The sequence below is a fragment of the Larus michahellis genome, chromosome W (genome assembly GCF_964199755.1).
Source record: "Larus michahellis chromosome W, bLarMic1.1, whole genome shotgun sequence".
NCBI classification, from domain to species: Eukaryota; Metazoa; Chordata; class Aves; order Charadriiformes; family Laridae; genus Larus; species Larus michahellis.
Window position 1 is genome coordinate 19,790,267 of NC_133929.1, and position 22,452 is coordinate 19,812,718.

General features: G+C 41.4%; 1 protein-coding gene across 2 annotated transcripts in view; it reads left to right on the forward strand.

The window, feature by feature from the left end:
* LOC141735507 (E3 ubiquitin-protein ligase UHRF2-like) overlaps positions 1–22,452 on the forward strand; it is a 143,691-nt gene that overhangs the window by 67,479 nt on the left and 53,760 nt on the right. For both annotated transcript variants that reach the window (XM_074568404.1, XM_074568405.1), the window contains exons 4-6: positions 3,124–3,342; positions 16,505–16,614; positions 20,851–21,037. In XM_074568404.1, coding sequence (XP_074424505.1) covers positions 3,124–3,342; positions 16,505–16,614; positions 20,851–21,037 — 516 coding nt within the window. The remainder of the gene's footprint in view (positions 1–3,123; positions 3,343–16,504; positions 16,615–20,850; positions 21,038–22,452) is intronic.

Here is a 22,452-nt window from a genome sequence, read left to right on the forward strand (position 1 = left end):
GATTCTGTCGTTATCTCAACCCTTCGAGCCCCACGTTGGGCGCCAAAAAGGACTGTCGTGGTTTAGCCTCAGACGGCAACAAAGAACCACGTGCCGCTCGCTCGCGCCTTCCTAATACAGGAAGAATCGTAAGAAAAGGCAAGACTCTTGGGTTGAGACAAAGGCAGTTTAACAGGACAGCAAAGGGAACAGGCAAACAACAACAACAACACGGATAGGGGAATATACAAACGCGATTACGGAACCACCACTCCCCGCCACTCGCCGGCCGGACCGGACCCGGGACGCCCCAGCCCGCTTTTAAGCAGCAACTTCCTGCCCCCTCCCCCAGCAGCTCAGGGTGGGCGTGGCTCACATGGCATGGAATACCAGGAAAAATTAACCCTATCCCCACCGGAACCAGGACAAGTATATAAGAATTTATATAACACAGCCATGAGAACAAACGAAGCAACATTGCGACCAGCAACTATTTCACTAATATTATAAATGCATATAAAAAATTAGTTTTGACATGCTCTGGCCAGATCTGTCATTATCTCAACCCTTCGAGTCCCTGTTCAGGCACCAAAAAGGACTGTCGTGGTTTAGCCTCAGACGTCAACAAAGAACCACATGGCCTCTCTCTCAGACTTCCCCCACTCCCCCCATGGGGGAGAATCGGAAGAAAAAGGCAAACTCGTGGGTTTAGACAAAGGCAGTTTAACAGAATAGCAAAGGGAACAGGAAAACAACAACAATAACACGGATAGAAGAACGTACAAGCATGATCACTGACTGGACCATGAACGCCGCACCCTGCTCCCAAGCAGCAACTTCCTGCCCACTCCCCCAGCCAGCTCTCTACAGACTGGGCATGGCTCACATGGGATGGAATACCTGTGTTCCTGCCAGAGCCTGGGGAAAATTAACCCTATCCCCACTGGAACCAGGACAGTGCATTGGGTGAAGAACTGGCTGAAGGGCAGAGCTCAAAGGGTTATAGTGAATGGGGCTACACCTGGCTGCTGACCAGTCACCAGTGGTGTTCCTCAGGGCTCAATTTAGGGCCAGTTCTGTTCAATATTTCTAACAATTATCTGGATGTATGAGTGGAATGCAACATTACCAAGTTTGCTGATGATACCAAACTGAGAGGAGCTGTTGACTCTTTTGAGGGACAAAAGGCCTTGCAGAGGGATCTAGATAGATTGGAGCATTGGGTAATCATCAATGGCATGAAATTTAACAAGAACAAACGCCCAGTTCTGCACTTGGGATGGAGTAACGCTGGGCACAAGTATAAATTGGGAGAGGAGTGGCAGGAGAGCAGCCCTGCAGAAAGAGATCTTGGAGGTGCTGGTTGACAGCAGGCTCAATATGAGTCAGCAGTGTGCCCTGGCAGCCAAGAGGGCAAACCGCATCCTGGGGTGCATCAAAGACAGCATAACCAGCCGGTCAAAAGAGGTCATTATCCCGCTGTATTTAGCATTGGTGCAGCCTCACCTTGAGTACTGTGTGCAGTTCTGGGCCCCACAATTTAAGAAGGATATGAAGGTACTCAAATGCGTCCAGAGGAGGGCAACCAAGCTGGTGGAAGGGCTGGAAGGCATGTCCTATGAGGAGCAGCTGAGGACTCTGGGTTTGTCTAGTTTGGGGAAAAGGAGGCTGAGGGGCGACCTCATTGCTCTCTACAGCTTCCTGAGGAGGGGAAGTGGAGAGGGAGGTGCTGAGCCCTTCTCCCTGGGATCCAGTGACAGGATGCATGGAAATGGTTCAAAGCTACATCAGGGGATGTTCAGACTGGACATTAGGAAGCATTTCTTTACCAAGAGGGTTGTCAAACACTGGAACAGGCTTCCTAGAGAGGTGGTCGATGCCCCATGCCTGTCAGTGTTTCAGAGGCATTTGGACAGTGCCCTCCTCTCCTCTCCTCTTCTCATTAACCTGTTTTTATTTAAGAGGTTATATTTTGATCTTTTTGTAACAGTCCAACTTCCTGTTCCTGCGGTTATTTTCAGTGTCCACATTGCACATTTTTTCCAGCACATAGGGAAGCTATACAACCTCTACACTCACTGCAACATGGCTTTACACAGAAAATTTAAGACTATGTTGTTAAACAGAATTGGCACTTCCAAAACCTTAAGCACCTTTTTTTTGCTTTGTGATGTTTAATTGTAGTACAATCCCGTTCAAATAGCCCTACTCTAATTGTTCTAAATGAATGTCTCTCAACTTGAAAAGGGAATAGAGCTCACTAGAAATTAGCTGGGATGGGGGAGTGGAAATAAGGTTTCTGATAAAAAAAACCAACAAACAAACCTGCCAAAAACCCCCAAATCCCATAAATGTCTTTTAGCGAACCATCTTTTTTTCTTTTTGCCTATTCTTTATTTCTTATAATTTTGCAACCCTTACTGTATCTCATTAAGAGAAATCCTGAAGTAATGATTTAACATAATAGGATTTTAAATTTATAACTGAAGAGAGAAAGCACTTTAAAACTATTAGCTGCCATGTCTATTAGAAATAGTCCTGATTTTGGTTATGGGTTTCTGCAGTTAACCATTTTTTAAACATTGTTTGATAAATGGAATGTGGACTCATGAAATCTTTAGCACAAGATTTTTTTATATACATGCTGTGTTTGTAGGGTTGATTTTTTTTTTAAATGAGTTAACACTGTCTTAGCTATGTTATTATTGAAATTGGTGGAAATGTAACAAATGTATGAAAGCCAAGTTAAACTAGAATTGAGCAGTTTTGAAGATTCGAGTTTCAGTCTTTGTTGCTTTTTCACTGTTGGCTTAATTGAGTTCTTTGACTTTACTGAGAAGAAATTTGATCTGTGCCTGTGTGGAAACTTGAACTTATAAAAAGAAATCATCAAATACTCATGGATTTTTTTTTTCCTTTGGATTGCTGGATGCTTTTCCCACTATGAGATTAGTCAACTCACTAGTCTGCATTTAGACTAATATAAAATTTAGAAAAAACAGATTAAATTTTTAAACAGAGTTAAGGATTAACACTCCTAAAAGTTATTTTGAATATTGTGCTTCTGAAAAACATTGTCTTTAACTTACGTCTTATTACTTTTGGAGTACTAATTGTCACTTCTGTTTGGTTTTGCCTTTCAAGGTATCCAGAGAATGGCATAGTAGAAATGGACACCAAAAATCTTCGACCACGAGCAAGAACCATTCTGAAGTGGAGTGAACTAAAAGTGGGTGATGTGGTGATGGTTAACTACAATGTTGAGGCTCCAGAAGAAAGAGGATTCTGGTTTGACGCAGAAATTACCTCTCTGCGAGAAATTTCAAGGACTAACAAAGAGGTTCATGCTAAAATTCTGCTGGGGTAAGATTTCTTTGGCTAATATGGAAAGTTTATTTACATTCTTAAACAAGCAAACAAAACCTAAAAGCTTTAGGTTTTGTTTGCTACCCATCATTAGATTAACATTAACATACTGTATTTCCACAGCTTATTGAGGTCTGGGGTTCATGTGTGAAGGAAATTCCTTTAGAACCTTTGATATGTGTCTTAATTCCCCTAGGGGAGTCTGTCATTTCTCAATAGACCATGATGAACATGCTGAGACGATACTCTCCTGATCGGACTTTCCTCTTTTATTAGTCATGGAAGCACTATCTGGACTTAACCAATCATCACATCCCACATCTGCTTTCCCCTCTATGCTGGTTCCATCCTTGGTATGCATGGGACCCAGAAATACCATATAAGGCAATACTAGCCCCCCATTTCATCCCTTGCTTACGCAACTCAGTGTAGGAAAGGGTGGTCATCTTGTCATGGTGGCATAAGGCCAAGATCGATGTCCATGCCTCCCACCTCCCCAAGGGTGTCAGGTGTGGAGGGGAGTTTGGTCATGGAGTGATGAAGGGTTAGAATCAAGGCAGTCAATAAGGTGGTGTGTCAAGAAACCATCAGAATAATGCAAGCCAGAAGCCAAGTACGAATATATAATATGACTAGAACAAGTAAGAAACCACTCAAAATAAGTATAAAACCTAGGGGAATGAAGTGGGACATCCCCATAGCTGTTGGAGACCATCCTAGAAGGGATTCCCACCAACTATACTTGACTATTTTTTGAATGCATTCCAAGATTTGTTTGATCTGTGATATCATGGTGGACAGCTATTAAAATTTGTTGTGCCTGCTCCTTTGCCTGTTTCAATAGTCGATGTAAGTCTTCATGTGGCAAAACCCATTCAATTAGAGATAAATTCATATTGATAGGGGTAGAGGTGATGTGGTGGTAGAGGGTATAATTAGTTGACAGTACTTGATAAGTGATAATAGGGACAGTATAGTTAAAATAACATGCAGATAGGGTTGTAAAATAACAGGTACATAGATTAAATAGCATAAATTATGGTTATATGTAGAGTCAATATATACAGAAAGACATGAAGATCGTAAAGAAACACAGCTGTTCTAGACATAGACAAGTATTGTCTCAGCTCACTGGGGTCTATTGAGAAATGACAGACTCTGATAGAGGAATTAAGGCACATATCAAAGGTTCTAAAGGAATTTCCTTCACACACGAACTCCAGACCTGGCTCAGGGATGCAAGCTTCAAAGTCTACTGATTGCCATCCTTTCGTTCCTTGCCAGGCCCATTGTTGATGATCCGTGGGATAGATCACGGATCTGGCAATATTAAAATAGTGGATTCCGTGAGCAATATTTTTCCATTTGTCCTGAAAATTTAGTGAACCAAGAGTCATGCGGAATTGGGATTTCTTCTTAAGAGTAGCAGGATGTCAAAGGAGGCAATCTACAAGAAAAGAACAAAATGCATCCTGTCTAGGCTACAAGCCAAGTGGCAGGTCTCCGTCTCCCATAATATCCTCATAGGTAAGCTTAGGAAGTGTGAGTTAGATGAGTGGACAGTGAGGTGGACTGAGAACTGGCTGAATGGCAGAGCTCAGAGGGTTGTGATCAGTGGTGTAGAGTCTAGTTGGAGGTCTGTAGCTAGTGGTGTTCCCCAAGGGTCAGTACTGGGTCCAGTCCTCTTCAATATATTCATCAACAACCTGGATGAGGGGACAGAGTGCACCCTCAGCAAATTTGCTGATGACACAAAACTGGGAGGGGTGGCTGACACACCAGAAGGCTGTGCCACCATTCAGAGAGACCTGGACAGGCTGGAGAGTTGGGCAGAGAGGAACCTCATGAAGTTCAACAACGGTAAGTGTAGGGTGCTGCACCTGGGGAGGAATAACCCTATGCATGGGTATAGGTTAGGGGCTGACCTGCTGGAGAGCAGCTCTGTGGAAAGAGACCTGGGAGTCCTGGTGGACAACAGGATGACCATGAGCCAGCAACGTACCCTTGTGGTATTAAAAAGAGTGTGGCCAGAAGGTTGAGGGAGGCCATCCTCCCCCTCTACTCTGCCTTGGTGAGGCCGCATCTGGAGAACAGTGTCCAGTTCTGGGCCCCCCAGTTCAAGAAGGACAGGGAACTGCTGGAAAGAGGCCAGCAGAGGGCTACAAAGATGATCAAGGGAATAGAGCATCTCTCTTATGAGGAAAGGCTGAGAAACCTGGGTCTGTCTGGCCTGGAGAAGACTGAGAGGGGATCTCATCAATACTTATCAATATCTAAAGGACAGGTATAAGGAGGATGGGGCCAGGCTCTTTTCAGTGGTGCCCAGTGACAGGACAAGGGGCAATGGACACAAGCTGGAACACAGGAAATTCCATATGAACATGAGGAAAACTTCTTTACTTTGAGGTTGGCAGAGCACTGGAACAGGCTGCCCAGAGAGGTGGTGGAGTCTCCTTCTCTGAAGATATTCAAAACCCGCCTGGATGTATTCCTGTGCAACCTGCTCCAGGTGACCCTGCTCTGGCAGGGGGGTTGGACTAGATGATCTCCAGAGGTCCCTTCCAACCCTACCATTCTGTTATCCTTCAGGAAAGGAACACTGCAAAGGACATCGTGAAGAATAGCGTGTAAAAGCTTAAATGTAAGGGGGCAATCCCCAGGGAATTCATAAATATCAGAAAGGGCAAGAAAAGTCACAACTAAAGAATAGAATAGAATAGAATAGAATAGAATAGAATAGAATAGTTCAGTTGGAAGGGACCTACAGTGCCTGAACACTTCAGGGCTGACCAAAAGTTAAAGCATATTACCAAGGGCATTGTCCAAATGCCTCTGAAACACTGACAGGCATGGGGCATCGACCACCTCTCTAGGAAGCCTGTTCCAGTGTTTGACAACCCTCTTGGTAAAGAAATGCTTCCTAATGTCCAGTCTGAACATCCCCTGATGTAGCTTTGAACCATTTCCATGCATCCTGTCACTGGATCCCAGGGAGAAGGGCTCAGCACCTCCCTCTCCACTTCCCCTCCTCAGGAAGCTGTAGAGAGCAATGAGGTCGCCCCTCAGCCTCCTTTTCCCCAAACTAGACAAACCCAGAGTCCTCAGCTGCTCCTCATAGGACATGCCTTCCAGCCCTTCCACCAGCTTGGTTGCCCTCCTCTGGACGCATTTGAGTACCTTCATATCCTTCTTAAATTGTGGGGCCCAGAACTGCACACAGTACTCAAGGTGAGGCTGCACCAATGCTAAATACAGCGGGATAATGACCTCTTTTGACCGGCTGGTTATGCTGTCTTTGATGCACCCCAGGATGCGGTTTGCCCTCTTGGCTGCCAGGGCACACTGCTGACTCATATTGAGCCTGCTGTCAACCAGCACCTCCAAGATCTCTTTCTGCAGGGCTGCTCTCCTGCCACTCCTCTCCCAATTTATACTTGTGCCCAGCGTTACTCCATCCCAAGTGCAGAACTGGGCGTTTGTTCTTGTTAAATTTCATGCCATTGATGATTACCCAATGCTCCAATCTATCTAGATCCCTCTGCAAGGCCTTTTGTCCCTCAAAAGAGTCAACAGCTCCTCTCAGTTTGGTATCATCAGCAAACTTGGTAATGTTGCATTCCACTCATACATCCAGATAATTGTTAGAAATATTGAACAGAACTGGCCCTAAATTGAGCCCTGAGGAACACCACTGGTGACTGGTCAGCAGCCAGGTGTAGCCCCATTCACTATAACCCTTTGAGCTCTGCCCTTCAGCCAGTTCTTCACCCAATGCACTGTCCTGGTTCCAGTGGGGATAGGGTTAATTTTCCCCAGGCTCTGGCAGGAACACAGGTATTCCATCCCATGTGAGCCATGCCCAGTCTGTAGAGAGCTGGCTGGGGGAGTGGGCAGGAAGTTGCTGCTTGGGAGCAGGGTGCGGCGTTCATGGTCCAGTCAGTGATCATGCTTGTACGTTCTTCTATCCGTGTTATTGTTGTTGTTTTCCTGTTCCCTTTGCTATTCTGTTAAACTGCCTTTGTCTAAACCCACGAGTTTGCCTTTTTCTTCCGATTCTCCCCCATGGGGGGAGTGGGGGAAGTCTGAGAGAGAGGCCATGTGGTTCTTTGTTGACGTCTGAGGCTAAACCACGACAGTCCTTTTTGGTGCCTGAACAGGGACTCGAAGGGTTGAGATAATGACAGATCTGGCCAGAGCATGTCAAAACTAATTTTTTATATGCATTTATAATATTAGTGAAATAGTTGCTGGTCGCAATGTTGCTTCGTTTGTTCTCATGGCTGTGTTATATAAATTCTTATATACTTGTCCTGGTTCCGGTGGGGATAGGGTTAATTTTTCCTGGTATTCCATGCCATGTGAGCCACGCCCACCCTGAGCTGCTGGGGGAGGGGGCAGGAAGTTGCTGCTTAAAAGCGGGCTGGGGCGTCCCGGGTCCGGTCCGGCCGGCGAGTGGCGGGGAGTGGTGGTTCCGTAATCGCGTTTGTATATTCCCCTATCCGTGTTGTTGTTGTTGTTTGCCTGTTCCCTTTGCTGTCCTGTTAAACTGCCTTTGTCTCAACCCAAGAGTCTTGCCTTTTCTTACGATTCTTCCTGTATTAGGAAGGCGCGAGCGAGCGGCACGTGGTTCTTTGTTGCCGTCTGAGGCTAAACCACGACAGTCCTTTTTGGCGCCCAACGTGGGGCTCGAAGGGTTGAGATAACGACAGAATCCAACTAGAACGTGGAAAAAACGGTTTTGTTTTTTTTTTTTGTATGCATTTATTTTATTAGGTAAATAGTCACTGGTCATCATGTTGCTTGGTTTGTTCTCATGGCTGTGTTACATAAATTCCTATATGGCTTATGTACTCCCTGCGATGCTGTTTACCATGTCTGGAAGAGGGATGAGGATTATCATTCTGCTGTCCTGTGCGATATCTGTTTATGATATGATAACATCACTGTTCAGACGGCTATTTTGGGGTGTTTATGTGGTTTTGCTGTCCTGTCCGTACATTGGACACCATCTCTCAGAATTTGTTAATAATTTCCCCAGCCCTTTTGCCTCCCTTTTCTCCTTCGGGTCAGGTATGACAGCTTTTGAGAATTTTGAATATCCTTGGGATACTCAAACCAGCGTGTTCCTAGTGTTATGTCTCCTGAATACGTTCCAGGTCTTGTTTAGGGTTAAGCGACTATTTAAGACTACCACCCAGAGATCTGCTCCGAGGCTGGATAGTCAGGGGTGGCATGGCATGTGGGAGAGCATGGGCAGGTACCTAGAGAACTACTCACCTCCAATGGTCTGGGACTTCACCCCTGAACAATTACAGGACCCTGATAAAGTGGTAGAATATTTGAAAGGAAAATGCTGTGGCTATTCTAGAGAGGCACAACTCACCACGCTGTGCTGGGCCCTGGCCAGTATCTACCAGGCACTGCTCAGAATTATGCAGCACCCTCAAGGGGAAGAGATGGAAACCAGACCGGCGGCCCCTGCGGCTGCTGCAGCCCCTGCGGCAGCCACTGCGGCTGCTGCAGCCCCTGTGACGGACACTGCGGCTGCTGCAGCCCCTGTGACGGACACTGCGGCTGCTGCAGCCCCTGTGACGGACACTGCGGCTACTGCAACCCCTGCGTCGGACACTGCGGCTACTGCAACCCCTGCGTCAGCCACTGTAGCTACTGCAATCCTTGCGACAGACACTGCGGCTACTGCAACCCCTGTGGCAGCCACTGCAGTTACTCCAACCCCCATAGCAGCCACTGCCACTGAACCAGGGAACCAACCCGTGCCGGTATCAGTTGCCCCCATACAGAAGAAGTACACAAAGAAATCAGTTCGCTTAGTAAGAGATGATGATGAACCAGGGTCATCACGAGAGCAGGAGGAAGAGGCAGAACCAGAGATAATTACTCGATCCCTATCCTTGAGTGAGCTGCGGGATATGTGAAAAGATTTCAGCCGACTTTCAGGCGAGCACATTGTCACCTGGCTGCTCCGGTGCTGGGATAATGGGGCCAGTAGCCTGGAATTAGAGGGTAGGGAGGCCAGGCAGCTGGGATCCCTGTCTAGGGAAGGCGGCATTGACAAGGCAATTGGGAAAAAGACCCAAGCCCTCAGCCTCTGGAAACGACTCCTGTTAGGCGTGAGGGAGAGGTACCCCTTCAGTGAGGATGTTGTATGTCAGCCAAGCAAATGGACTACCATGGAAAGAGGTATCCAGTACCTGAGAGAAGTAGCCGTGCGGGAGATGATTTATTATGACTTGGACAATGCAGACTTACCCACAGGCCCTGATGAGGTGCGATGCACAAGGCCCATGTGGCGGAAGTTTGTACGGAGCGCACCATCGTCATATGCCAACTCCCTGGCAGTAATGGAATGGAAAGGTGAAGAGGGACCAACGGTGGATGAGGTAGCTGGCTGGCTCCGGCGATATGAAGAAAGTCTCTCTTCCCCCCTTGTCTCAGCTGTGGAGAAACTGTCCCGGAAGGTCCAGCAACTTGAAGACAATATGTCCTACTCCCCACCTGCACGGGCCAGCGTCTCAGCTATTAGAAGCAGGCATTTCCCCACTCGAGAGAGAGAGTACAGAGGGTACACACCACGAGGCACCCTGTGGTTCTACCTGCGGGACCACGGAGAGGACATGAGGAAGTGGGATGGACAACCTACTTCGATCCTGCGGACACGGGTACAGGAGTTGCAAGGAAGGACAACCACAAAAGGGGATCCCTCCAGGAAAAGTGCCGCCCCAGTTTCCAGTGGGCCGTTCCCCAGACAAAGCAGAAGGCCTGATCTTGCTTCTGATCCTCTTGAAGGAACTTCCAAGTCATTTCTGCAAGAAGTGAGTAATGGATACTATGACCAGTATTAGAGGGGCCCTGCCTCTGGCCAGGTGGAGGAAAGGGACAACCGGGTTTATTGGACGGTGTGGATTCGATGGCCTGGCACATCAGACCCACAGGAGTATTAGGCTCTAGTGGACACGGGTGCGCAGTGTACTTTAATACCATCAAGCTATAGAGGGGCAGAACCCATTTGTATTTCTGGGGTGACAGGGGGATCCCAAGAGTTGACTGTACTGGACGCAGAAGTGAGCCTAACTGGCAATGAGTGGCAAAAGCATCCCATTGTGACTGGCCCAGAGGCTCCATGCATCCTTGGTATAGATTACCTCAGGAGAGGGTATTTTAAGGACCCAAAAGGGTACCGCTGGGCCTTTGGCATAGCTGCCTTGGAGCTGGAGGAAGTTAAACAGTTGTCTACCTTGCCTGGTCTCTCGGAGGATTCTTCTGTTGTGGGGTTGTTGAGGGTTGAAGAACAACAGGTGCCGATTGCTACCACAACGGTGCATCGGCGGCAGTATTGCACTAACCGAGACTCTCTGATTCCCATCCATGAGCTGATTCGTCAACTAGAGGTTCAAGGAGTGATCAGCAAGACTCGCTCACCCTTTAACAGTCCCATATGGCCGGTGCGAAAATCTAATGGAGAGTGGAGGCTAACTGTAGACTATCGTGGTCTGAATGAAGTCACGCCACCGCTGAGTGCTGCCGTGCCGGACATGCTAGAACTCCAGTACGAACTGGAGTCCAAGGCAGCCAAGTGGTATGCCACGATTGATATAGCGAATGCATTCTTCTCAATCCCTTTGGCAGCAGAGTGCAGGCCACAGTTTGCTTTCACTTCACTTCCCTCTGCAAGGCCTTTTGTCCCTCAAAAGAGTCAACAGCTCCTCTCAGTTTGGTATCATCAGCAAACTTGGTAATGTTGCATTCCACTCATACATCCAGATAATTGATAGGAATATTGAACAGAACTGGTCCTAAAAGAAAACATGCTCCCTTTTGTGATATGAGGCTTACACACCTTGCCACCCCTTGCTACCAAAATGAGGATTGCCTTTTCAGGAATGCCCAGGGCCAAATAGTCTTTCCATGCTTCAAGGTGCTTTGGGTCAGGGCCTTTTTGCACAGACTTAGGGGGATTTTTAAGTACCCAGACACAAGGCTGTTTGGCGGTAACTATAGCTGCATCTTCAGGGAGATGGGAATAAAACAGAACGGGCATAGCAGAAACTACCTCTTATAGTATCTGGGTGATGCACCTGTAAAGCAAGTGCCTATTGACAATAAATGGGCTCTGAGTGGATCAGGACCCTTTTTGACTAGTGGGTGCCCCTGGGCCTCAGTGGGACATCCCCATAAGTCTTCCTTTACCATAGGAACTACATCTAAAGCGCAATTGATAACCAACCTATCTATGTGGAGTAGGAAAAATTGAAAGCCTTGATGCTGCATAAGCACTGCTCGGCAGTAGCCAAAACACTGGTGTGTTATCAAAGCTGTTTAGTCACAGATACAAAGCACAGCAACATATGGGTTGCTATGAAGAAAGTTAACTCCATCCCAGCCAGACCCAATACACCTGTTCAGTTTTAGGAACTTGGGTATAGTGCTTCAGAAATTCAGTAGTTTTTTGCAGAAATCCACATGACAAGTTTAAATAGGCTGTGACATTGCTTATCTTCCCCATCTTAAAGAATACAGTCTCCTTGAACTCACTGATAGCCTTCTCCTCTCTTGCTAGCTTTCTTTGTCCCTTTGACACAGGTTCCTTTTTTTACCATATCATATTCACAAAGGAACTGAAGGCAGTTGGATTCAGTCTGTTGTCTCCAACTCTGTAAGGGATGCATGTGTTACCAAGAGTGAAACTGATGTTACAGTGTAACTCGAAGTGAACATTTCTTTTTAGCTAAGAAAAAGTTTGCTTTAGTGGTGGCACCTTCTAAATTTCACCACAACAAACAGTATCGTAATTCTAAAAATACTTTCCTTAAAATTATTTTAACCATACATATTTTAGAATGCTTTTTATTGCAAGAATGAAGGACTGTTGAATTTTTATGAACTTTACTGATGTAGGTCATGATTGATTGGGAGAGAAAGGCAGAATATTTTTATGATGAACCGCAATTTAATATTTTGCTTACGTAGCAGAAATAGTTGCATTTTCTAAATGTGAAAGATTGAGTTGGTAGCTTTTTTAGGCAAATATGCAAATCTGGTTTGAGTATTGCTTTAAAATTTAGGTTAACAGGAGTGCTTTAGATGAAATATTTCCTCTGATTCAAAAAGTAGAGGAGGCATATGAATTAATTTTGGAGACAACTGTCATTTAAGAAAAACTACCCTCAAATCTAAAACAAGATGTTGAATAGGCAGTTTGAATTATTAACTGTAAACTTCACAAGGGAGAAGTATTTTTTAAAAGAAAAAACAATCCAGAGTTCTCAAGATCATAGGATAATTCAAGTTGGAAGGAGCCTCAAGATGTTTCTAGTCCAACTTCCTTCTCAAAGCAGGGTTAGCTATGATGTCAGACCAGGTTGCTCAGGGCTTTATTCAATCTGGTCTTGAAAAACCTCTAAGAATGGAGACTGCACAATCTCTCTGCATGTCTGCTCCACTGCTTGACTGTCTGTCGTGTTAAAAGGACTGTAGTTTCGATATTTGTCTGTCAGAGTCCCAGGACTTTCACTGATTTACTATCAGAGTCCCACCAAAGGACTTTCACTGAATCAGATTCACAAATAATCAAAATTAGTTAGTTTATTGAGAGTGACAGGACAGATTCGAGATTGACGTTGATAAATTCGCTAACTACAATAGCGCTAATTACTTAAGGTTAATATTGCTAGCAAAAATAACAATAGTACAACAACCCGGGGTAACATTCGCCAGAGGGTGAAAGGCGCAGCGCTTACCCAGAAAGGCGTCCCTGCCTGGGGTGGAGGAAGAGAACACAGCCCATGGACTGGTCCATCAGGTATCAAGTTTCTTCTCTCCCAATTTAACAGTCATTTTCTCCATCCTTTTATCCCCAAAATTACGAGGTTTCCCTCCCCTAGGTGACGTGTAGTATGATTTGGGTGGAGAGACGAGTGCTATAGTCATATATGTTTAGCATGATCTCTAAAATCTTCATTAGCATATACAGGGGTGTCAACTTTAATATGCATTTCACAGGTAATGAGGCAAAGGTCAATTACCGGGCATGGGAGACTCTCAAGGAAACAAAGAGCTACACAAAGTCTCTGTTATCTTGATTTTACTGTCTCTGCTGACGAAAAGCAGGGCTGTCCTGGCTCCCCAAGACTACCCCGTCATTTATGTATCCTGTGATAGCCGGACAGGCCTTCACTCCCCTGGGCTGCACAAGAGATAGCAAAGCCAGTCTTAATTGCTCTTTGAGCACAGAGACTTCACCTCATTATCCAAATTCCACACTGTCCTTATGTTTTTTCCATTATATTTATTGTATTTAATATGTGTATGACATTTGGTGAACTGCAGAAATGGACTTCATGACCTGCAAAAAAAAACTGTCCAGAGGTTGATTTATATGAACCTCAGGTATGAACTTCTGATTATTGATAATGGTTTTATACTGTTATAATGCTCTTTGGAGTGTTTTTTTTTTTGTGGTAAATATATTATGAATTTGAGAAATTCATTAGAGTAGCAATAATAGAAGGTAGTAGTAAGGATCTTGAAATATATCATAGTTTTATACTTTAATCATCTGTTCATTCTACAGATTGTGTTGGGCTTTCTGCTCTTAATCAGTGCTTTTCCAAGCATTTTTGCATTTTGTAGATCACTATCTTTTTATTGTGTTTTTACATTTAAGCTGATGAATTTTGAGCCTTTCTTTCTCATTTAGACACAACTTCTGCTTTTTGTAGGATACTTTCTTGCTTGTTGTAATTTCCATTTCCCTGCTGTGTAGACTTGCTTGGATTCCTTTTACTCACTCTTGATATTTTGATAGGTGGTGTACATTTGTTCTCAGTGTCCAGCATGTTGTCTAAGTAGTCTTCACACCGCCTATACAGATTTTACTCTTAATTATTTTTGAGGAAGCTTTTGTATTTGTGCTAGTTTTGTCTGGGGTAGAGTTAATTTTCTTCATAGTAGGTAGTATGGGGCTATGTTTTGGATTTGTGCTGGAAACAGTGTTGATAATACAGGGATGTTTCAGTTATTGCTGAGCAGTGCTTACACAGAGTCAAGGCCTCTTCTACTCCTCACACCACCCTGACAGCAAGTAGGCTGGGAGTGCACAAGAAGTTGGGAGGGGACACGGACAGGACAGCTGACCCCAACTGACCAAAGGGATATTCCATACCATGTGATGTCATGCTCAGTCCATAAAGCTGGGGAAGAAGGAGGAAGGGGGGGACATTTGGAGTTATGGGGTTTCTCTTCCCAAGTAACCATTATGCATGATGGAGCCCTGCTTTCCTGGAGATGGCTGAACACCTGCCTGCCGATGGGAAGTAGGGAATTAATTCCTTGTTTTGCTTTGCTTGCATGAGCAGCTTTTGCTCTACCTATTAAACTGTCTTTATCTCAACCCACGAGTTTTTCCTCACTTTTTCTCTTCTGATTCTCTCCCCCATCCCATCAGGGGAAAGTGAGCAAGCGGCTGGCTGTGTGGTCTTAGTTGCCAGCTGGGGTTAAACCATGACAGTATTTCTATTTAATTTTCCTTTTGAAATTGAACATAACTTGGCTTTTCTTGCTCTTGCAAAGATACTGAATTTAAGTACATCATTACAGAGCAATGGAATAATGCAATGAACCAAGTCTTGCACAGTGGACCAAGTCACTCAGGACCAAGTCAAGAGTTCTTCAGCTTTTGTGGATTCTTGGCTAGCTGCTCCAAGGAATCATCATTGGCAGTGTCTAAAATTTTAATCTTGGCATTGGATCTAGTACTGTTATGTTTCCTTTCTTCTTAGTATGTCTGATGGCCTTCAACATCTTGTAGATGCTATTATCATGTTGCTTGGGTGCACAATAATGCAGCCTTAATGCTATATTTTCTTTTATTTAGACCTGGAATTTCAGTTTCTATAGATTCTCTTTCTGATGTTGCTATATATTCATGTGGTATAATTCCATATCCAAAATAGTATCTTTTTTTCATCTAACACCTTTGGTACTTGCTACTTGAGCTTTGAAGACACATTTTTGTTGAGATACAGAATGTTACTTCTGGTTAATTTCTCAAAATAGCTCTCATAAAATAGTGGCATGGGGTCTAACAATTTGCTGAAACATTCTTGACCAGCTCTATTAAAGTTCACTTGTCAAAAAAAAAATGCCTATAGACTTTTTGCACACACATGTAGCTTATTTCCCTATAGGTAACAAAGCTTCTTAAAGGGAATCCTTGATTGATGTGATTTAGAGCCGCTCGCCATTGTGATTATCCCCTGTCCCAAGGTCCTAGTTGAGATACAGTAGCTAAATTCAGCATCTAAGTAATCATAAACAGCAAGGTTGAAAGGGACTGAATGAGTTCCTCTTAGACCATTCTTTAAGATAAACTACCTGTTGTTATTTCTGAAAGACATTTGTCAAACCTGTTACTAAAGACATCCTTTTCTTGTCCCCTCTTTCTTCTTTCCCTTCTCTCCTACAGCCAAAAATTCCATTTTAATACCTACTAGAGAAAGTCTCATTTGTAGCTGTAATGCCTGATTTATGCTGAAATTGTCAATACAATGTATTTACCCAAAAAATTTCGTTAACAGTTTAATAGTGTGCTTCAGAATTTAAATAGATGCTTAATAGTAGACAACAATTTATTGACTTTGTCTATTTTGACTTTTACATATAGATCTGCCTAAAGTTTAAGATATATTTATATTTCTGTATTTTACATTATACACACACAAACACACATGCACACAAATATGCATGTATACATAACACTTTTCATTCAATATACTTTCAATTCAAAGTTTCCTGTTATTTAGAAGGAAAATGAGGCATAACTTTATGTTGGTTTAAGATAAAAACACTATTGTGGTGTGTATTACATTAGAAGTATTTGTAGAAGAAACAAGCTGGACAATGAAACAATGTGTTGGGATGTTCTTCATCTGTGCCACTAACTAGACTGTACACTGTGTTTTGATTTTGCTACATGTTAGAGCACTGCATTGAATTTTGTTTGTGAAGTCAATAAAAAACATTTTGTCATTGATAAAACAGATGCCAGTTAACTACATTACTTTGCTTAGGGTTTGACATTTATAGAGGCTCAGACTGAGAAACAGAGTTCAATGTACTTTATTATATTTTTATTTTTCAGAGGCCCAGAAGATGCAATAAATGACTGCAGAATTCTTTTTATAGAGGAAATGTACAAGATTGAAAAGCCAGGAGCTTATCCACTGACATTTGGAGATGGAGATTTCAAAAGTATGCTTTTTTTTATTGTATGATTAAGAATGCTGGTTAAATATTTGAATGGCATTAAAAAATTAAGGGATCAGAGCACAGAATTAATTTAATAGAATCATAAAATCATAGAATGGTTTGGGTTGGAAGGGACCTTAAAGATCATTTAGTTCCAACCCCCCTGCCATGGGCAGGGACACCTCCCACTAGACCAGGCTGCTCAAAGCCCCATCCAACCTGGCCTTGAACACTTCCAGGGAAGGGGCATCCACAACTTCCCTGGGCAACCTGTTCCAGTGCCTCACCACCCTCACAGTAAAGAATTTCTTCCTAATATCTAATCTAAAACTACCCTCTAATTTAATTAAGGTTTCTTTGGTGTGATAGAATTGTTATTACACAGATTTTTTGGGTTGAAAAGTTTTTACTATAATGTAACTTTATTACATGGCATATTGGGAATAAATTTTTGAAGTAATATATCATAGAATCATAGAATCATAGAATCTTCATGGTTGGAAAGGACCATTGAGATCATCGAGTCCAACCATACACATATCTGTATGGAGTGAGTTCATAGTCTGAGATAAGTTCCTAGGCAGGTATCCGAATCACAAAACTTACTATTATAGTTGACATCTCATTTGAGTTCTTAACAGATGCAAAAGACTGAAAGAGTCAATACTGCTATCTTTAACCCTAGCATTATCTAAGAATGAAAAATCATTATCTGTGTAGAGCACAGCTGCCCCCCCCAAAGGGCATTTCTCTAAAAAGCAGTTTAACATTGTATCCTAAGTTTAAAAATATGTGAAAGTTAAAGAACAGGACTTATAAGACAGTGCTTGTAGTGAGAACACTGAGAGGTTGATCTGTGGCATTACTGATAGATATTACTGAATTTTAAAAGAAGCAAATTTATCGCAGTTTAGTTTTCATTTATAATCTAAAGCTAATATTTGTGTCATTGTGTAGGTGTCATTAATACACAAGACTTTATCTGCAGTGTACTATTAAAGAAATGATGTCATATTAAAAATCAGTGTTTTTTTAAAAAAGCAAATTCCATTTGCAAATGTATTCATAAAAGTAAATGTAATTTTCAATAAATGAAGGCATTTTAAGCAAACTTTTTTTCATTGTTTGTTTTTTTTCTCAGATTAGTCATGAAAACTAACCATCCATTCCATTTATGGTCTCTTAGTCACTTTAAGGGTGATTTTCAAAATTTTAAAATAATATTTTTGTGATAAACTGACAGTTTGAGAAATTTTTCAATTTAGAGATAGTGTAAAACCAAGTTATATCTGCTTTGCATTTATGCACCTAATTTTTATATATATATATATTGTGAGTATATATCTAGTTTATAAAACTGATTTTGGAGGGTATGTAAACTTTTCATGCTTTATTTAATTACATACACCCCTACAGTGCAGTGGAATTAAGTTTAAAGTTCTGTTTTATGTAAATGATTATCACTAACTTTCAGTCATGGATTGGGCTTCAGGCCTTATTGATTTTGCATTCTATATTTTCCTGCACTGGCTCCCTGTTTTATTGTATAAGAATCAAGTTTTCAGTTCCTACTCATTTTCAGTTACTACTGTCATGTCTTATTATTTAATTGTCTCCTTATTTGTAACCTGTTCTCAAACCTCTTCCATAATTGCTATCTTTGCATAAATCTGCACCTATATAATTTTTTATGCAATTCTTGACCCCCTTTTCATTTCTTTCAAGATTAGTTTTTACAAACCATCATAATTAAGTGTAACACAACAATATTAATTTACATTTTAACCTCAAAGATCTGATTGTTAATTTACTGCTGGCTATGTAACTTTATTCCTTAGTCTTCATCTACTTTTTTCCCCCCAAAGTCCAACTTCCTCACCACACTGCTTACTTCATTTTCTCCTGCTATTATTCTGATATTATTTCGTAAGCTCTCCTGAATTTGTTCTGTGAAGCACTATGCACTATGGTTTTCTTATTGCTTATGGCTCAACTGATTTCTTTATTGCTTCTCTGTATTTGCCTCCCTAGTCCTACTCTACGTTTAAAAATTAGCCATCTAAATACATGCAGCTCACTTAGTTTATTTGTATGCTAAAAAAACCAGTAGACTGGTATTTTAATAACAGTAGCTAGAATTCAAAAAGAATGAATTGTCCTGAAATGCTCCATGAGTTTGTTATGGAGCAGGGTCAGAGAATGTGCTGAAATTAAGAGCTCTAGAACATATTTTAGATGTTTTATACAAAACAGAACTGGTCATCAACATGATATTTTAACTTCCATCAGAATCTAAATTTGTAATACAAACATTAGATAAGTTTTTTCCTACAAAAGAAGGGAATATGAAAGAACCTACGCAACTAAATTTTACAGTGGTGGTAGGAGTGAACAGGCTCATCTCTATCCGAGCAACAGTGCAAATAAAATCAATGCAATTTGAGTTATTAAACCAATTTAAAATAGAAATGGGAAAAGGATGTTTTCTGGCCCAGTCCTTCCCCTTCCTCTCACTGAGTTTGCTTTGAGGTTCCTCTGTTAGAGGACATGTGGAAACTCTTGCAAATTGATTGTTATCAATAACAAAAATGGCTATATATTTCATTTTTCTCATCTATCTTAAACTTTTTATTGTATACTTTTACCTTTGTCCTAAAGTAATAGCAGTAACAGGAGCCAAATGTTATCTGGTAGGCCTTAAGATATATCATGTCTTTTAAAAGTAAGAAAAGGCTATTCTTAATTTATAGCAATTCTGGCGGTCTAGAGCTACTTGGGAGCATCAGAAAACTGTTCTGTTTATCCAAGTGAATGATATAATTAAATATTGCAGTAGTTCCAGAGAACCAGAAGATCAAATTGTAAACTTCATAGGATGGTTGAAGAAAATGCGATATGGGGAAAAGAGAAGCCAATTTAAACTTTGACTCATACTACTCATTTGTCTATTGTTATCAAAGGTATCTTGGTTCTCTAGCTCAATGGATGCCAAAGTGGGGTGCATGCACCCCAAGGGGTGTGCAAGACAATCCATTGGGGTGCAGAAAGAAAATTATTTTTGTCCTGTTAAAAAAAAAATAAAATTAAATTAAATTGGAATTAAAATAGAGTTTATTTCATCTTTATATCATCCTTTTTTATTTCAGGTTTTGTGTATGTTTTATAATGTACATAATATATTACTAGAATAGTATATGTATATAACTTAGAAATAAATATACATGTATTGAGGATGCGCTCAAAAGTTTTTTACTGATGGGCTCTGCAAACAAAAAAATTTGGAGACCACTGCTCTAGCTTCCTGCTTCCAATCCAAACTCTCAAACAATCATTCCAGTTCCTCCTTGTCCTCTGTTTCAAGGCCCATTTATTCACTGAAGTAAGAAAAATGTTCCTTCAGCCATCTGGAAGTGCTCTGGTTATCACATTACTTAATTGTTGTTATTATTATATCCTGTATCACATCATCATAGTTTAGTTTGTCAGATTCACTTCCATAGTCTTTCTTGATGGTTTTCACACAGAAATACTCACTCCAAAATTGTTCTTTGAGCTGTGGTCAAGTGCTCTTAAGTCTTCTCTTCCTTCTAAACTTATACTTTTTTCTTTATTTATCAACCCTGTGCATTTTTTTTAAACTGCAACACTATAAAGGACTTTAATTTCACAGTTCTGTTCAAGTCTTTCTACAGACGGTCCTGCCAAGGCAACTTGCAGAACAATACATTCTCATGACCTAGTCCATCAAAATGAGTCTATTCATTCACACTAATAAGTGCTAAGTCTTCATAAAATTAGTCAGTTATTATAATGGACTAAATGCAGACAAGCTGCCAGTGAATTATGTTGCCACTGTTTGAGTGTGTAGAGCTATTTTCTTTCTTTTTTACATCACCCACACCCCCATCCCCCGATGGTCAGGGTAGCAGAGCAACAGGCTAGGTTGCAACCTAACTTGGAAATTGACAATGACCCTTTTATAAATGTTAGGCTGAAGAACACAAGTTGATATTGACAGTAGTTACTTAGTCATGTAGTAATACATAAGTGTTATACAGGTATAAACTGTTCCTGTTGACTTGATCATTTCAAACCCAGACTTCATTTTAATAGTAAAGCTACTATATCCATGGCATGTTCATGTGGACACATATATATATGTTCTTCTGCCATTATGTTGTATTTATAAATCTGAAATCAGTTTTCTAAGACCTGTGGCTTTTTATCTTTTTTTGATAGGAAAGAGTGGCCCTGAATGTAAGCACTGCAGGGCTGACCCAGATAAGGAATGTCGCTTTTGCTCCTGTTACTTGTGTGGTGGAAAACAGGATGCTCACATGCAACTCCTTTGTGATGAATGTAATATGGCTTATCATATATACTGCCTGAACCCTCCCTTAAGCAAGATACCAGAAGATGAGGATTGGTAAATATACAAGGATGATTTACTTATGTATATTCCCATTCTACACAAGGTACCTCTTTGTTATTTGCAACTAAAGGAATTACTGAAGAGCTTTTATATTTCTGGTATGTTTTTCATCCTTGCACTGTATGTAAACATATTTACATTTTATGTTAAGATTCTATTTATAAATATAATTCATAAACTATTGGTATTAAGCATTATTGTTCATTACAGAATTTCAGAAATTAACTTATTCAGTTTATGACCTCTGTGACATTAACTGATGTTATTAGACTTAATTAGCACCACCTACAGTGGTGCTTCCCCAACCTTTTATTTGTTTTATTCGGGCTTCATTGTTGCTTCTCCTTTAATCCTTTTCTTTCCCCTCAATTTCAGCCCTTGTTGCTGCCTCCTTGTCCTTCCCTTATCCTATAGCTGCCTTATTCATTTTTTCTGCTGTGAGTAAACCACTAATTTACTCCTCCCCATTTCCAGTAACTCTAGCATCACCAGCAAGAAAGGCAAACTAGCAGGCCTTGGTGGACTCAGCTAACTCCATTCTGAGCTGACTCTGCATGGAGCCAGCATCAGCTTATCATCTTAAGCTCCATGCCACATCTCACCTGCATCAGTTATGTGCAACTCATACCATTTGTACTTATAACCTGCTTGTAAAATATATTAGATGCTAATCTTTTATAAGTGACTTATAAATAGAACTTTAGAATTAAGTTTTCCATTATGAATACATCAATAGATATCTATGGACATGTTTTAAAGAAAAACTTTGAACTGCACTTTGTGATAGATTTTTAGTGGAACTACACACTTCAAATAAAATATTTTAAGTACTTCAGAAGTTTTAACACTCTATGGAAGTGAATAACTTAGTGTACTATATTACATCAGCTGCCTCATATTGAGTAAGTTTATTTACAGTTCAGTGTCTAATGCTCTACCTTTTTTCTTGGGCTAATATATTTCGTTTTTTCCAGACTCCAGTTATATTTATACCTATGTGCAACTTCAATTATGACATTTGGTGAGGTTTTTTCATTGTGTATATATGCACACTGAGATGCTTCTGCTGATTTAGACATTTCCTTTTGAATATCCTGAACTGAAAAGAATTTTACTCATATTTTCTCTGTGTGGAGAAACTGCTGAATTTGAACACTATCTAGAAAATATTTTCAATACATATTGCAAATACGTGTCAGTTGTTGGGACTAAATATAGCAATTATCGTATGTGTGCTTCCCATTTCTCATATATGCAAAATGATTGTGTACACAGGTATATATAATCTTTATTCAGCAGTCTTTGTTCAGCAGCATGTGAATCCCAGCTGTCCTCAGGTTTTCTACTTTTGTGCACAAAAAACTAATCTGCCCCAACATCCATTCACTTCCTACTAATTGCTTATGGAA